We start from the raw sequence: 18,796 nt of genomic DNA on the forward strand, positions 1-18,796 counted from the left end.
GGTACATTTGGCACGCAGTGGGAAGAAATCACACCGGGTATTGGTGTGTCTGACAGGGCCAGATGGTAAAGACAATTTCTAATTGCCCTTGACCTATGTAGTCCATCTGGTGACGGTTCTCCCTCAATGCCGTTGGGCAGGAAGTTCCATGATGCAGACCAGATGACTATATAGGTGATGTTTTGGGTCGAGACGCTTCTTCAGACCTCAGTCTGAAGGGGCAATCATGATAAGCCTGGAAACTATGGACCATTGCATCAGTAGTAGTGAAGTTGTTGGAAGAAAATTGGAGGATCAGGATTTGGGTTCACTTAGCAAGGCGGGAATTTATTTTCTGACACGTTGGCATAGTCTCATGCAGGGGAGATCATGGCTCACGAATCTGACTGGGAATTTTGAGATGTTAACTCAGAAATTGATGAAGGCATTGCGGAACACACAGTAGATGTCTCACAAGATCTGGCACTCTGGCTTAGAAGGTCACAGAGGATCCAAGGTGTGGAGGGAAACTGGATCCAAAATTGGCTTGGTGATAGGAGGCAGAGGGTAGTCATGGATGGGTTATTTTCTAGCCTTAAGTCTGTAACAAGTGGTGTACCACTGCGATCGGTGCTGGGATATTTGTTCTTTATCATATACATTAGTGACGTGGATGAAAATGCAAATGGTTTTATTGGTAAGTTTGCAGACAACACAAAAATTAGTGAGTCGTGGTTAGCAAAGAGGATTCTCCAACTGATTCTTGCTTCACGCTACTCGTTACATGTCTGCTCTGTCTCCTTTAAGCCAAGGCTGAGATCAACTGGAAGGGTGGGTGATGCAATGGCAGATAGAACTTGATCCAGACAATGGTCAAACATATAGAATAAATGGTAGAGACCTTAAAATCGTTGATGTATAGAGGGACCTTGGGATCTAAGTCCATAGCTCCTTGAAAGTGGCAACACAGATGGATGGTGTAGTGAAGGCAACATTTGGTGCGTAGAAGCAAGAATCTGCAGATGTTAATATACACAAATGGACACAAAGTGCTGGAGTAACTCAGCAGGTCAGGCAGCATCTCTGGAAAATATGGCTAGGTGACATTTAGCATTGGGCAGTTCAGACATTTGGTATGGGATGTCATATAGCCGAGCGTGCAGAAGAGATTCACCAGGATGCTACTTGGAATAGATGGATGTAGTTATAAATGGGAGATTGGATAGGCTGGGTTTATTCTCACTGGTACATTGGAGGCTGAGGGGTGACCTTCAAGGTTTCAAGGTCAGTTTATTGTCACATGTACCAATTAAGGTACGGTGAAATTTGAGTTACCATGCAGTCATACTAAGTGAATAGCAACAAGACACACAGCCACATAAAATAAAAGTTAACATAAACACAACGGCTCCCCAAATTCCTCACTGTGACTGAAGGTAATAAAGTTCAATCTTCTCCCTCTTTGTTCTCCCGCAGTTGGGGCTGTCGAATCATCCACAGTTGGGGCCATCAAAGCTTCCGTAGCCGGCGATCCGAAGCCCTCGCGTCGGGGGACCGAAACTCCCTCGTCAGGACAGTTGAAACTCTCTGCGGCTTGGAGCTCCCAAATCGGTCTCTAACCAGGGATATTAAAGTCCACAGGCCCGTGGTTGGAGCTCTCAACCACAAAAGGTTTTCTCCAGCCCCCGCCCCACATAAAACGAACCAAGGAACACTAAAACATACTCTTTAACACGTACTTAAAATAACAAAAACAGTAGAAAGACTTTATATAGATTCATAATATTATGAGGAATGTACATAGGATAGATGGAATCTTTTTCACAGTGCAGGCGAGTCTCGAACTGGAGAGCAAGGTTTAAGGTGAGAGGGGAGAAATTTAAAGCACGGTTAAGTTTGGCACACAGACTGAGGGTTAAGTTTTCCTCGGTACATGAGGAGACTGCCAGAGGAGGTGGTAGAGGTAGATAAAATTACAACAGTTCAAAAGGATTTGGACAGGTACTTGGATAAGAGCTTTGAGGAATAAGGACCTAATGCAAGCAACCGTGATTAGTGTTGACAGGCATCACAGTCGACTGGAATAAGGGGAGCCAAAAGGGGCCATATCGGAAATGTTCAATGCTATGATTCTATGAAAAGTTGCCTTTATGTTCCAACCTTTAATGGTGCAGGAGGAATCATGTAGACTAGCAACTAGAGTCTTCTCTCTACTATTCTCAACTTCAGTACTGAATGGTTGTCTAACAAGCCTCTATTTTTGTGCTGTCTCAACAATATTCCAGTAACAATGGTGTGTCATTAGGCCAGGCCATTCGATTAGTCCTGAGGCATAATTCATGTTACGGTACCCTATTTCTCATACGTGCAAATGTGTTACTTCTCCCAACCTTCAAAACATCAACTTCTCCAATCTTACTTCACTTTTCTGTACCCCTCATTATTCTTGGGTTACAATTTTCAGTGATTGGAGAGCTCAGAGTCACATAGACATACATGCTGTTACATTTATATATGGTTACTAGACCAAGTGGACCCGTTGGGCCCAAACCTCTCCTGCATTGGTGCAGCACCCTCTCCTCCCCACTCCCCACCGCCCCCTCCCTCCCGCCCTCTCCCCCCTTCCCCTCCCTTCCCCCACTCCATCCCCCTTATCCCCCCTCCACTCCCCCTCCCTCCCTAGAAGATAGATTTAAACTTTAAAATGTGATTAACTTAAAAAATATAACACCGATTTCAATGAATCTTCTTCCATTAGCACCAAAGGGACGTCGGTGAGTAAGGTCGGCCTAAAATTGTCGCGCTATCGGGTACCGTTTTGGCTGTAGTTCAGGAACAAACAAACAAACAAATGAGAGTTTTAGTATATAGATTATCAGCAAGCACCAGGTTGGCTGTCCATTCAAGTTCCACAGAAGAGTTTGTGAATGAAGTGAAAATGGAGTCAATTGACATGGTCTTTCAACGAGCAGTTAGAAGAATGAATGGCGAATGAATTTTTTTTAGTGTTGGTTGAAGAAAGTGTTGGCAAGGCAGAGGAACTTCAAATAATAGACAATAGACAATAGACAATAGGTGCAAGCGGAGGCCATTCGGCCCTTCGAGCCAGCACCGCCATTCAATGTAATCATGGCTGATCATTCTCAATCAGTACCCCGTTCCTGCATTCTCCCCATACCCCCTGATTCCGCTATCCTTAAGAGCGCTATCTAGCTCTCTCTTGAATGCATTCAGAGAATTGGCCTCCACTGCCTTCTGAGGCAGAGAATTCCACAGATTCACAATTCTGACTGAAAAAGTTTGTCATTGGATATGAAATATTCACCAGAACTGGTAAATGGCAGCTAAATATTTTATCTTGATAGCACCTCTGAATCAAGCCTGACTAAACAGAAGGGTACTGAGGAATGCTTCCCTGTAGGAGGAACTATCAAGGTGAAATGTTGCTGTCTACCAAATGGTAAATACCTAATGTCATATACCACTATTTGAAGTTCTCCTCGTGTTCTGCCAATCTTACCTTCAAACAACTTAACAAAATAAAAATCAATTGCTCATTAATTTCACTGCTGTTTGAGAGATTATGCCATATATTAACCCACGCATGAACCATTTGTTAAATAATACATTTATATTGGAAACATTTTCAGGGATATGAAATATAAGTCAAAACTTTCCTTTCCATTTTAATAGAATTCAGATTTGGCAAGGGAACGTCAACAGGCACGACACAGATATCAGAGCACAGCATTATTTTCTTTAAAAACTTGACCTTCTCCAGGATGAGAACTTTATCCATTCCTTTTGTCCTGTTTTCACACCTGCACACCTCCTTATCTATGTATCTCCCTCTCCCCTGACGTCAGTCTGAAGAAGGGCCTCGACCCGAAACGTCACCCATTACTTCGCTCCAGAGATGCTGCCTGACCCGCTGAGTTACTCCAGTATTTTGTGTCTATCTTTGGTTTTAGCCAGCATCTGCAGTTCCTTCACACTCATTTCACCCCAACCTACTTCATCCTAACCAAAATGGTAACATTTCAGCAACAAAAATATTGGTAGACCAAATAGAAAATTCTCAGTTGCCCTTTTCACATCTTTTGGAAATGATGTTAATAAAATTGTATCTTCAATTCTGAAGGCCATCCTACATTTGCACGTTGTCCTCACCTTTCACCCCACCAGACTCCGCATCTAACACATCATCCTCCTCATTTTGATCACCTTCAATGTGATCCCACCACCAGTCACAGCTTTCCATTTCCACCCCTTTCCGCAGGTCCCTTCACAACTCCTTGGTTCACGCATCCCTTCCCACCCAAACCACCTCGTCCCCAGGTACTTTCCCCAACCATCGCAGGAGATGCAACACCTGTCTCTATACCTGTTCCTTTGCCTCCATCCAGGGACCCCAGCAGACCGTCCAGGTGAGACAAAGGTCTACGTGCTCCTCCTCTAACCGTATCTACTGCATCCGCCGTTCCCGATGTGTCCTCCTGTACATTGCGAGCCAAAGTGTGGACTTGGCGACCATTTCACTGAATACTTGCGCTCAGTCCACCAAGGCCTACTGGATCTCCCGGTTGCTAGCCATTTTGACTCCACTTCCGTTTCGCATACTGACATTTCTGTCCTGGGCCTCCTCTATAGCCAGAGTGAGGCAACACACAAACTGGAGGAACAGCACGTCATATTCCGCTTGGGTAGCTTACAACCCAATGGTACGAACATTGAATTCCCCCCCTGCCCCCTCTCCATGCCCCACTTGGGTTCCCATCTCTTTCTCCCCTCCCCCTCCTCCATTCCTTTCTCTGGTTTCACAACTTGCAACTCTTCAATCCTGTCTCTCACCTTCTGCCTTTATTTCTGGCCTTTGTTCCAAACATCTGCATGTCTAAACCTTCCTCGCCTATGTCCTGCCTCTCCTCACTTCCAGCTCTCTTCCCCCCTTCCACACAATCAATCTGATGGGTCCCGACCCATCACCTATTCACGTTCTCCAGAGATGCTGCCTTACTCGCTGAATTACTCCAGCATTTTGTGTCCTTTTGTGTAAACCAGCATCTGCAGTTCCACGATTCTGTAGATCACCGTCTCCAATAATTTCTATTTTTAATACTCCAACCATAGTTACGTTCATAACATAAAGCACAATTCATTTTTGCTGCTTGCCTCTCCTTCCTTTATTAGGCATAGCAATTTAATATTCTCAGGGACATCATTCAAACCAAGACTGATTGCGGAGTTAGATATAGATTTTGATACTATGTCACCTAATTTTTCCCGCTGAAGAAGGGAATCCTCTCAGGAACAGACAATTATAAAGTGCAGGAAAGAGTTCAATTAAATCATGTCCGCAATTATTTTGGCAAGACTCCCTCTCAACACTTCAATTGGATAAATTGCCAGGTTAGAGATTTCAGAAGCAGCCTCTTTACTGTTGCAATGACTATAGTCCAAGTTTGATGGCAAGCTCTTGGAGCACAGGGGGATGTGGCTCCAAGACAAGCAAAGGTTACAACAGTGACATTATACAAAGTTTGTTGGTTAATGCTGGGGAATGGGCCAATATATATTGTTTTGTTCTCGCACATGTCATTATAAATCTATAAACATTGAGAAGCGAGAACCCATGCAAGCCAGTTGGTTTCCCTCCTGTCCGATACCTTCATGTTTAGTTATTCCTTTCCCTTTTGTTCTGCTCACAGGCTTCATAGGTGGCTTATCATTTCATATCTGAGAATCAGATATTGCAGGCACAGATGCTGACAGTTTTATAAAGACAGGGGTTAAACTTGGTGCAATTGCTGGGCAATATATTACTCTTCAAACAGCCCTGGCTAAATGGTTTCTGGTTATAAATATTAGCGGTCAGTGAGATCACAAAGCTGTCAAGCAGGCCTGATAATATTCAATTCATCAAGGCCCATCCCTTCATTTACTCCCTGTCTACACAGCGACAGATTATCCAGAAGTGTTTGGCTATTTCATCAAAAGCAGAATAGCACCTGGTACTGCTCATAGGCACGGCTATTCTTTGAAATATCAAATCTCATACTCTCCTTCATAAACACACAAGCACATATTGACCACATTTGGAAAATATAACATTTTTCCAAATTGCTTCATAAGCAGCTGAAGAGATAAGCATGCATTGGGCATTCTAATATTTAGGCAAGGCTTGTGCTTGTGGGCAAACTTATTTTGAAGTAATTCTGTTTTCAGGCAGCTAACTAAAATAGGACTTCTTCAGACTGGTAGGTGACATTTTGGGCTGGGACCCACCTTCAAAAGAAGGGTCCTGACCCAATACGTCATCTAGCCATATTTACCTGACCCGCTGAGTTACTTCAGCACTTTTGTGTCTTTTTTTGCAAACTGGCATCTGCATTTTCTTGTTTCTATTCGAAGATTTGATTACAGTTCAGAACTGAGGCAAAACATGGGCCACACCAATGTACAGGGTGGTGCAATTATGAGATGGATAACTTTTAACAAAATAAAAAAATATTTGTATGTTGTGGGCATTTCAAATGTTATATTTGCTTAAATTCTTTTCAAGTTAATTTCAGTGATTGCAACACAAGAGGATTACCGGCTGAAGAACAAGAGTAACAAAAAGCAAAACATCTTAAGAAATTAGAATAGCAACCAGCATCTGTGGAGCCAAGAGGTGTAAGTTGATGTTTCAATAGACAATAATAGACAATAGGTGCAGGAGGAGGCCATTCGGTCCTTCGAGCCAGCACGCCATTCAATGTGATCATGGCTGATCATTCTCAATCAGTACCCCGTTCCTGCCTTCTCCCCATTCCCCCGACTCCGCTATCCTTAAGAGCTCTATCTAGCTCTCTCTTGAATGCATTCAGAGAATTGGCCTCCACTGCCTTCTGAGGCAGAGAATTCCACAGATTCACAACCCTCTGACTGAAAAAGTTTTTCCTCATCTCAGTTCCAAATGGCCTACCCCTTATTCTTAAACTGTGGCCCCTTGTTCTGGACTCCCCCAACATTGGGAACATGTTTCCTGCCTCTAACGTGTCCAACCCCTTAATAATCTTATATGTTTCGATAAGATCTCCTCTCATCCTTCTAAATTCCAGTGTATTTCGGGTCAAAACACTGCAACCGGACTGAGTAGACAGACTGCCAGCACATAACAGTACGAGAGGATAGGGATGGAATCTAGTGGAACCACATGGGGAGAGGATGATGGGCATCCAAGACCCAACTCTTGCCATTCTTACCATGATACCATTACTAGTCCTCTCCCCCCCCCCACTCCCTTTCAGCTTTCCACATAGTGTACTGTCACCCTCCCATCCCAATGTGTATTTCAAGTACAATTTTTGGATCGCAAACCTTGATGGATCTGCCAAGTAAAAGCTTTGTTTTTTGTAATGGTTATGGTTGGATAAAGGAATCAATATTGTGCCTTGTCTATATGAGTGACAATTTTCTTTGTGACTTGAAAATAATGTTTTCAATCATTAGGCTCACCTGATCTCCAAATCTGGATGATTATTACTTCATTCCAGAAACAGTCTAAATATTCTGCCTCAGTCTGTTCACATTCAATGGATAATCTCAATTATGAGTTCAGTAACGCATGCTTTATTCTTACAAATAGTAAATTTTACTCTGTAGATTTGCCAATACTTTGGAAGAGGAGGAGGGCGGAGGGGGTGGGAACAATAAAGCTATCCGAGGATTAAACACACAACATGTTAGCAGTTTTACCCCTTTTCTTGAAAGTAAAACTTCTTTAAGTGAATTTCAATTCACTGAACTCAGAATTGAGGCAGTCTTTGTAGGCAATGCACTGTTTCACTATTGTTCACATCATGCAAATGAAAATTTTTGCTTGAATTTCTGAACATTTCACCTCAATTATCGCCATCTTCTTTGGCAATACCTCAAATCAGGGATGACTTGCTGCAACCGAGTAGGTGCTGAATGTGAATTATTTTAAAATGGGATAACCATTGCATATTAGCTACGACAAGGTAGTTGCCTAATGGCAAGGAGGTCCATGACAATTGGAGTCGAGACTCTGCAGCGGACTTACACCCTATGCACATAGACACATACTTGGACCAATTCACCATGAATATACACACATAATCTTGCGCAAACTCTAATCGTCAGATTCCCTCCCTTAACCTCTTTCCCTCAGTGTCCCTAACCATTCTCCCCACCACCACCCCTGACACGATCCCACAGTCTCCCCCGCCTTCCGTATCATTTGAAAGAAGTCTGAGTACTCAGATAGGAAGATTGTTCAACACAGTTAAAGGGAGTTAAAGGGAAAGAAGCAATATCAATGATTTAAGGAGATTCTGGGTGAGTGGACAAAAATTAATAGAACGTTTATTGAAGGAGATGATGGAACAAAAGCAAGACAATAAGGTGCAAACTGATAGAAATTTGTCTAAATCGTATGTTCTAAACTTGCACACATACAAGTGGCTGGAGAAAATTTCAGTACCAGTGTGCATTTACCCAAAGCGACCAAAGATAGATTACTTCAAAGATGTTTTGAATCTTGTGCACAATAAACATTCAATAATTATCTGTTTCAAAGAAAGTTTGAAAAATATGCCTTGCAGCTTCTCATAACCACACAATCAGATCACTCAAGCAACATTTGTTCTGATGCAGCCTAAAGCAAACGTTTGTTTTAAATGGAAAGGAAAATATGCTCTTCATAGAATTCATGCAAATATTTTTTTCAAGCAGTTCCTGATCAGTTAATCAGCTGAAAACGATGTATCACAGGTTCCTCTTGCAAACAGCTGATGCATTCAAAGCATTTATTCATACTGAATGCATTTCATTCACTCAATCATTTACAAAAGGTGCCAGTTAATGAAAGGACCCAAGTTCAGCTCTAAAGACAAACCTAATCTCGTAAGAAAAATCTATGATGTGCTTTTTTTCATTCGCTGGGCAATGAGATAGTTCCTGCAGGACTGAAGGTCAAGGCATGACCCTCTAAATCTTCCATTGGACTCCCGGTTTTAGGATCATGGGGTCAAAATGACCCACATTTTTCATAAACTAATGTAAACACCAAAAAGCACATTAAAGAATGCATCACTGAGCCACATCTGATCTCCGGCTGCCAATCTGCGCTAATTTTAGTTCTGGTACTTATCTTAATAGTGACAATCATTAGGATATTGTGGGGTTATTTTATATCTTCATTTAATGTGGAGTTTTCATTATATGTCCAAATGAAATGATTGTACAAAATCACCGCACATTATCTTTTATCTTAAAATTCTTATCATGCGATGCAGTGAATAAATAGATTAAATCAGGTCGCTGAGCTAATTTTGCAGACTTGCCAGCAGTGATAGGAGAATCATTTGAATATATTTTAGGTATAAAAAGAATCAAAGGATATTGGGCTGGTGCTGGAAAGTGGCACTGAGATAAAAGATCAGCCACAATCCATTGTAATGGAGAGCAGGCATAGGGGCCAAATAGCTACTGTTTTAAATGATGTTTGGTTAAAATGGAACAAATAATCTGGATAAGCAATGAATCAATTAAAGGAATCCTTTCGACTGAGTACATTGGTATTTGTCACATAAAATATTTTCAACAAATTTCTCCTGAAAATCTTTACCTTCTGTTAACATGCATTTTCAAGGGAGCAGATGAGGTCCTAATATCTCACCCATATGTCTAGTCTTGAAATGTAAGCTTACTTTGACAGTAACTGTCAGAGGTTATCTGAATAGAGGGAACATCACAGTCAAGTCCAATTCTATTTTCACCTGACTTCAGGAGCTGAAATGCACTAAAAAGCTCACTGCATAATACATCAATGAATAGTACCATTTAGCCCATCAAATTGATGGCAGGTATCGTGCAGAATACTTATGTACTGATCCTTCCTTCCACAGCTCAGATGCCTTGAGAGGAAAATAACCCCTTGAGCAAGATCTACCAAGAGTTTAGACCACGATTTCAACTTGAAATCTACTTGTCTGCATGCATCACAATGAATATTGGTCACTAGAGTATAAACTTTTAGGAAAATTATTTTAAATAACTGATGTGCCTTGTGGCAGAAGCCTTCTGTTTTGTTTTGAAGAGTTTAGAAGCATTGTTTCGGAGTTCAGTTTCAGGCTGCTGAAGTCTGAGTCACACTATTGTTTTTTTTTGCTCCTTATGACCAATAAAAGTCCAACAGCTGTTTGTAGCTCATTTATTTAGAATACGTTTTGTCCGCCATTGCAAGCAAATCCTATGTAATTTACACAATAGAATCTCCTTCACCCATGATGGTCGTGAATATCTCACGGTGGATTGCAAAGTAGAGAACAATTAGATGTCCTCAGTCTGAAGAAGGGTCTCGACCCGAAACGTCACCCATTCCTTCTCTCCTGAGATGCTGCCTGACCTGCTGAGTTACTCCAGCATTTTGTGAATAAATACCTTCGAGATGTCCTCATTGCTCATTTGTCACATACAGGAATGAAGATGAGCAAATTAGAAGGACTGAAATATTTTGGGCTGCCATGCTGCTATATCGTTTCTTTATTTATCATTCAAAGAATTTGGATAGCCCTTGCATTGACACTTATGGTTTATTCCAGAACTAAAATGACAGTGAAGAAACACACATATTGGTGTGTCTGGTGCAACATATTCACCAGACCAGATAACGATGGCCATTTCCTTTTTCTGAATCAGGTGGGATTTTAATGAAAATCACTGTTTCTGGGACTACCATCTTATGCGAGTGCTGTCAGTGCAGCATCAAACAGGAAGAATTTTGGTTAGAGCTCTGTGTTTCAAAACTTCTAGCAGATAATGAAGCAAACTCTGAAATGTTCACAAATAAATTTGTTTGCATATAGACAACAGACAATAGGTACAGGAGCAGGCCATTCGGCCCTTATAGTGCTTAAAGTGTTCCAATTCAATAAATTACTCTACAAGTAATCAAAAATGTAGATGATCTAGCAGCTATTCACAGATAACAAAAGAGACACATAACCAGTTAATCTTTGTTTGGTTGCTTGTGTTGAAATTAGAATGTTAGCAAGAACATCAAGAAAAATTTTCATCTTTCTATGATCGTCTTGGATCATTTATGTTCACCCGAACAGAATGGAGGGGCAGCTAATCCAAAGGATGCTAACTCTAAAAATATGCTGCTTGTTCATACCTGCACTTGCATTTTACCTTTGAATCCATACTCAATCTAGGACATGCAATTTCTAGATCCAGATGCAAGAGTTTTGCAAACTGTGGACAAGCCCTAATCTTTGACAACATAAGCGTCATTTCTGTAAATACCTTGCAATTGAGATAGATACAAAATGCTGGAGTAACTCAGCGGAACAGGCAGCATCTCTGGATAGAAGGAATGGGTGACGTTTCGGGTCGAGACCAGTCTTCAGACTGAGGAAGGAATTCCTGCACAATATCTTACAATTAACTGGTGAAGAGTGGAACATAGCTCATTCTAGACTCTCAGATTAAGCTTCAAATATTTCCAGGTCTTAGATGCAAGTAAAGTTCTTACATCTTCACTCCAACAAAGACTTCCAAACACAGAAAAGGACATTTTAATGTAACCTATATTTCTCCACCATAGAAACATTGAAAATAGGTGCAGGAGGAGGCCATTCGGCCCTTCGAGCCAGCACCGCCATTCATTGTGATCATGGCTAATCGTCCCAATCAATAACCCGTGACTGCCTTCTCCCCATGTGATAGAAACATATCCTGTGGCCTCTGAGTTTGCCAATCCAGTGCTAATTCCTAATGACTTTGTCAGTTTCTTTGAATGCATAGCGGAAGTGGCGGCGCCTAACAGCTGCGGCTCGCTAGCAGTCTGTTCGTCTTTTTTCCTCTTTTTTTTGTTGTGTGTCGGTGTTGGGATGGTTTTTTTGTTGTTTTGGTTGTGTATGTGTGGGGGGTGGTGGTGTGGGTGGGGGGACGGGGGAAACCTTTCTCTTTTAGGTCTCTTCCTCACGGCGCGGGGTGCGGCTCGGCCGCGGGGCCTTCCATCGCCCAGCGCGGCTCGGCCGCTGGTCTTAACAATGCCCGGTGCGGCTCGGCCGCTGGACTTAACAGTGCCCGGTGCGGCTTGGCCGCGGGACCTAACATCGCCCGGCGCGGCTCGGCCGCGGGACTTTTCATCGCTGGTGCGGCTCGGCCGCTGGACTTAACATCGCCCGGTGCGGCTTGGCCGCGGGGCCTTCCATCGCCCGGTGCGGCTCGGCCGCGGGACCTAACATCGCCCGGCGCGGCTCGGCCGCGGGACTTAGCTGCGCACGGCTCGGCCGCGGGGCCTTCCATCGCCCGGCTCGGCCGCGAGACGTTTCAGCGCCCGGTGCGACTCGGCCGTGGGGACTTCCATCCCCTTGCGGGGACTGTGCGGGTCGGTCGGGGACGAGCTGTCTGTCCGTGGGGGTGGGGAAGAGAGTGGAAGTTTTGTTGCCTCCATCACAGTGAAGGGGTGTTTGGAGTCACTGTGATGGATGTTTGTGTTGGGGTCATGTGTCTTGTGTTCATTTTCTTTTTTTGTGTGGCTGCTATGTAGTTTCGTTCGGTACCTTGGTGCCGAATGACAAATAAAGCTCTGTTGAACTGTTGAACTGTTGAATCCAATATGCTTATTATAACCTTTTCTTCAGGTCCAGTGTCACTTTTACAAGTCTGGTGTCTGGCGTCACTTTTACCAGACTGACAATTACAAAATAAGAAAACAAGGTAGACCTTGTAGTCCAAATCTTACAGCATATTAAATATGCATAATTCACAATAGCGATGTTCAATGCTTATTATCTTTAAACAGTTGTTACATGGTAAAAAAACATTCCTTGTTAAATAGATTTTCTTTTTGTATTACATATACATGAAGGCCTAGTAATTCAAATTTTCACCCATTATTGTAAAACGGAATATCCCAAGGTCTCCTGTGCTTTTACAAAGATTTGGAAGAGCAGAAAAGGGAGAGAAAAAAAAAGTTTAAACCAATCCCTTCACCTCCTACCAACTGGATCAACTGTGCTGGGAAGCAGACAACTGTCTGCGTATTCTCTCAACCAGGATGAACTTGACAGAGGCAAGAAAGCAAAACAGAATGCCAAACAACACCATAAAACAAAATATTGTAATGGCACATATTGAACAGGAGTGAAGCCCGGAAAGCCAAATTTTATTTTCCAAAGCTTGAAACAAGAGTATGGCAGTGATATACAGGAGCCAACACAAAAAGAGACTGACAGGTTTTAAGTGTGGGGCATGTTGTTATTCACTCCGGAGCTAATTTACTACTTCATACGGAGGATCTACTTCTGTCAGCCCAGGGTAACATAATACATAGTCATTTGCTACTGCAATGTCTCAATCCAAAATAGCTACAGCAGGTGACAGTCTATCTATAAGGCAAGCAGGATGGTTACGACCGATGATAAAACATCGTCTGCACACCACTCTGATCTGTAAATATCGCTTTCCAGCCTTATGACAAACTACAGGTCTGACAACTCACTTTACATTTGAGGGCATTCCTAACTTTTTCCCTTGTTGTGACAGGCAAGAAAATTAATTAAACTTCAGACCTGGGATGTGACACTCCTGCATATTGCCTTCTATTTGTTGATTACTATTGATTTTCTTTGATACTTCATTTAAAAATCAATAGCTGGAAAGAAAAATAGGCATGGTTTACACATATTTAAACATACAAAGGCACCCTGGAAGAAGCCGGAGTTTCAGCCAGGCGCTGGCAGCCAATAATGAGAAAAGCTCTTAACAGGTGAAAGCAAGGGCTCGAGATCGATTTTCAGTTTTCTTTTCCAATCACAGAAAGTGGCTATAAATTAGGCTAATCTGTATATTTTTTAAGATAACCCATGAAGCAAATAACTCCAGGTTTTTTAAAACAGAAAGCACCAATAAGTTTTTATAAAAGGAGGATACCAGTGTCATATTGAGAGGATGGCTCACATTACCTGGAGTTCATGCGAGCTCGAAGTTTCTTGGCTTTCTTCCTGATTTTTTGCTTCTCTGCATCCTTCGATACCTCTGGATGGACACAGGTCTCAGTCACAACATCCATAATGTATTTCTTGCAGGACAGATGTTCCTGATTAAAAACAAAATATATATATATCAATAGTCAAGAAAAACGTTATCTTTCACGGCAACTCAAAGTTCCATCACGTGCACATCTGGACAGTCAATCATGACCCAAATCAATTATAAAGGTCTCTGGAAGCAACCAATGGCCTAATGTGCGAAGTCATTGTGTAGCACTAGTCCACACGTAAAAGAATGGTCCTGTGTTCAAGTCTTCATGTATGCTGAATTTCCTGGTCGTATCTACAATCACAGTTTACCGGTTCACACGTTATAGAAGTAGAATTAGGCCCATTACTCCGCCATTCAATAATGGCTGATCTCTGCCTCCTTATCCCATTTTCTTGCCTTCTCCCATCACACCCTCGACACCCGTTCTAATCAAGAATTTGTCTATCTCCGCCTTAAAAATATCCACTGACTTGGTCTCCACAGCCCCCTGTGGCAATGAGCTCCACAGATTAACTACCCTCTGACTTAGGCAGTTCCTCTCACCTCCTTTCTAAAAGAGCGCCTTTTAATTCTGAGGCTATGACTTCTGGTCCCAGACTCTCCCACCAGTGGAAACATCCTTTCCACATCCACTCTATCTATGCCTTTTATTATTCTGTAAGTTTCAATGATCATAACTGTTTGCAAAACCTCAGAGAGCTCCACGATGTTACATAGAAACATAGAAAATAGGTGCTGGAGGAGGCTATTTAGCCCTTCGAGCCATTCATTGTGATCACGGCTGATCGTTAACAATCAGTAACCCGTGCCTGCCTTCTCCCCATATCCCTTAATTCCACTAGCCCCCAGAGCTCTATCTAACTCTCTTTTAAATTCATCCAGTGAATGGCTGTGGCAGAGAATTCCACAAATTCACAACTCTCTGGGTGAAAAAAGTTCCTTCTCACCTCAATTAATGTTGTCAATAATTAATCATCCCTGCTGCAGAAAAGCTGAATGAAACTAAGAACATATCAGATGGTGTACGACATGGCGTTCACGTCAGTTCCCACTTAGGTGACCAATCAATTGAACTATCTCACAAGAACCAATATCTTTTTTTAAAATGTTGATGTAATTTCCCAGCTGAAACACCATAACATGAAACGTATCCTTCATTTGGCATAGGTTAAAACTGAAACTCTTGTTGGTGCTGTCATGTCACACGGTGATCTTTAATCAACAGAGTAATGGTCTGAAGGGTCTTGACCTGAAACGTCACCCATTCCTTCTCTCCAAAGATGCTGCCTGTCCTGCAGAGTTACTCCAGCATTTTGTGTTTAAACCAGCATCTGCTGTTCCTTCCTACAAAGAGCAATGAATGCTATCTGATTTTGCTTCAAGTATTCATTACTCAGTGTATAAACACTCTGGCTGCTAAGTATTTTATGAAACATTGCTGTGTATTCTTTTCATTTTTTTCACATTTTCTTTAGAATTTCCCATCTTTGATATGGTCAAACACAAACTTCAGACTTGGTTCCACAGACTGGATGCAAGTACAATGCTTCACCTCAGTGGGAGGATGCTTTAGAAGAAAAGGTTGCAATGTCAGGATGAGACATTTAGGGCTGAGATGAAGAGACATTTCAGAGGGTGATGAACCTGCAGAATTCTCTCACACAGAATGGTGGTGGAGGCCAAGACGGTGAATATACTTTAGGAAAAAAAATTTAAGAACAAAAGTTGTTGAGGGCACAGATTGGGAATAAGACATAGTAATGGAGGTTCAGCCATGATTTTATTGAAAGGCAGCACAGGTTTGATGGGCCAAATGGTCTACTACTGCTATTTCCTTTGTTACTTGAATGTAAACAATAACCGTTTAAAAGTTTTAATATCAGCTTATAAAAAAATCTGAAAATTTGGACAAAAGATCAATATTACTGTACAATCGTTGACTACCTTCTTTCCATTCTCCCTCATTTTCCAGTACCAATGTTATAAAATCATTATCAATGGCACATGGATATTAAATTAATATTATTTTGAATTAAATCATTGTGGCTTTCCAGTTGAGCTTTACGAATGCTGATAACCAGTGTTGGTATCAGATACATTGAAGGTAAGTTATATCTTACAAAAAATCACACCTTAATGCAAGTTTACAAGTTACAAGAGACATCACATATTGAAAGAACTGGAACTCCACTTAAAACTCCAACCAACTTAGGCAGCTTGGCCCTTTGGCCAAGACGACCAAATTAATGAGTGCTCCAAGTAATGTTTATCCCTCAATCAAGATTAATATAAGTTATCTGGTGAATATCCATTGTTACTTGCTGGACCTTACTAGGAACAACATGTTTCACACATCAGAACAGATAAACATGGCGTTCAGGCTTTCCAACTTTCCTTACTAAGTTAAGAAAATACTGAAATCAGGCAAAATTAAGGCAGATTCCTTCTTCAAAACGGTTTCATGTGTACATGTGGCTTTAGGAGAACATTTCATTGATGTTCGGTGTTGGGAATACTAAATGAATCTAATCTTCCAAAGTTAACGTACATTGGCTTTTTGGTTTTAGATGTAGGCATACTAGAATGCACAGGAGCAAGTGAATCACTCATTTCTGGGAATGGTTAGGACAATGATTTGAGATGGAGCCATTGTGCGCCAGCCAAGAATTGTAATTCCAAGTTGGGAGCAAGCGAATTTGAGGTCAATATCTAAAGGACCTATTAAAACAATTCAATGTCAATACTGGCTTAAAGATAACCGAACATAAAGCAGGCAGAGAGGCCTTTGCAACATTATATACATATAAATTAGAATATCATTGCAAACTAGTAACTAATCACTATTTCTATATAATCTTAGACGGATGATAATACAATTGTTAATCCATGTATTGCTACTAATAGTAATCAATAAGTTGTTACAAATCATAGCAAAGCTTTGCATAGAATGGACATTAAATTTTCAAATCATCTGACTGGTTTATGTGGTATGGAAATTGACATTGAATAAATATTGAGAGCAGAGTATTTACTTTAAACATGCTGTCTTTAAAGTAAATAACTACCTGACGTTCTAATTTCCTTCTTGACTTGTAGGAGGGAATTAATTTAGGTTTCATACAGGATTCTGCCAATTATGGAGATACAGGTGGCTTACATCGAAGGCTTACGATGCTTCGATTTGCGATATTTCGACTTTGCGATGGTACAAACGGCAGCGACCCGTAGTGAGCCGCTGCTCGCTTCCGGCCACGTGATCGCGTGTATTAAATGCATTTCGATGTACGATATTTTCGGTTTGCAATGGGTTTCTCGGAACGGAACCCCATCGTAAGCTGAGGAGCACCTGTACCTTGTATGGGTATGCCACAGGCGCAGCAGTAGAGTTGCTGCCTTACTAGAGTGTGTTTTTCTTTGAGACCTTCGGTTTCCTCCCACACTCTAAAGACATACAGGTTTGTAGGTTAATTGGCTTAGTAAAAAAAGTGTAAAATTGTCCCTAGTGTTTGTTGGATATGTTAATATGCGGGGATTGCTGGTCGGCGCAGACTCGGAGGGCCGAAGAGACTGCTTCCGCGCTGTATCTCTAAACTAAACTAAACCTTCCTAGATGTTTTCAACTCAAAATATCAACCACAAATTTACATGTTCATCCTAAATAAATATCAACTCTAGACAATCGTCCTAGATGTTGACCCATTTAACTGAAATAAAGAACCATTTTTACACCATGACGTTATTCTTCCTTTCAAATCCTTCCTTATTTCCCACAACATTTAATCTCATTAGGTGAATACTCCAGTTGTGGCTGACCCATCAACAATGACCCATTAATATCTGATTTCCTGTCATCATTGTCATCATCCACACCGTACAAAGCAACATGAAGCTCACTCTGTTCAATATCCGGTCCCTCAACAATAAAAGCCACATTCTGAATGACTTCATCCTGGAAAATAAACTGGACTTCCTCTGTCTGACTGAAACCTGGCAACAACCTCTGGACTACCTCCCACTCAACCTCACTACACCCAACGGATACTCCTACATCAATAAACCACGCTCGGAGGGCCGAGGTGGTGGGATTGCCGTAATTCACCGACAGGACTTCAAGATCAGCCTCATCTCCATCTCATCTGCTCCTTCATTTGAACACCTGGCTTTCAAATTCTCTGGCCAAACACAATTAGTCATGGCAGTTGTCTACCGCCCTCCCAAACCACACCCATCATTCCTTTCTGACTTCTCTGACTTTCTGACCCAGTTCTGTTCTCTCTCCCCCTCAATCCTCCTCCTCGGTGATTTCAACATCCATATGGACTCCACTGACTCCACAATAACCGCTGACTTCACTGAAATACTCAACTGCTTTAACCTCACTCAACACGTCAATTTTCCCACCCATAACCGTGGGCACATTCTGGACCTTGTCTGCTCCACTGGACTAAATCTACATCACCTCTCTGGCTCCGACCCCACCCTCTCTGATCACTTAGCCATCACCATGTCCGTCAACATTCCCACCCCAGCTCCAAGGCAAAAACGCAAAATCAACTTCCGTAAGCTGAACTCTGTTTCACCTACCTCGCTCTCAACCTCCCTCTCTGAAATAATGTCCGCCTCTCCCTTCGTTGACCTCCACAGCCCCTCTGACCTCACTGACTACTACAACCACACTCTCTCCTCCTGCCTCGACCAGCTTGCACCTATAAAAACCAAAACAGTTTCCTTCACCCATTCTGCTCCCTGGTTT

The 18,796-nt window shown here is 42.0% G+C and overlaps 1 protein-coding gene across 2 annotated transcripts in view; it reads right to left on the reverse strand.

The window, feature by feature from the left end:
- Positions 1-18,796, reverse strand: part of scaper (S-phase cyclin A-associated protein in the ER) — a 276,817-nt gene that overhangs the window by 141,664 nt on the left and 116,357 nt on the right. For both annotated transcript variants that reach the window (XM_078430095.1, XM_078430096.1), the window contains one exon: positions 13,965-14,098. In XM_078430095.1, the coding sequence (XP_078286221.1) occupies positions 13,965-14,098 (134 nt within the window). The remainder of the gene's footprint in view (positions 1-13,964; positions 14,099-18,796) is intronic.

Source organism: Rhinoraja longicauda, chromosome 38 (genome assembly GCF_053455715.1).
Source record: "Rhinoraja longicauda isolate Sanriku21f chromosome 38, sRhiLon1.1, whole genome shotgun sequence".
In the NCBI taxonomy this organism is placed as follows: Eukaryota; Metazoa; Chordata; class Chondrichthyes; order Rajiformes; family Arhynchobatidae; genus Rhinoraja; species Rhinoraja longicauda.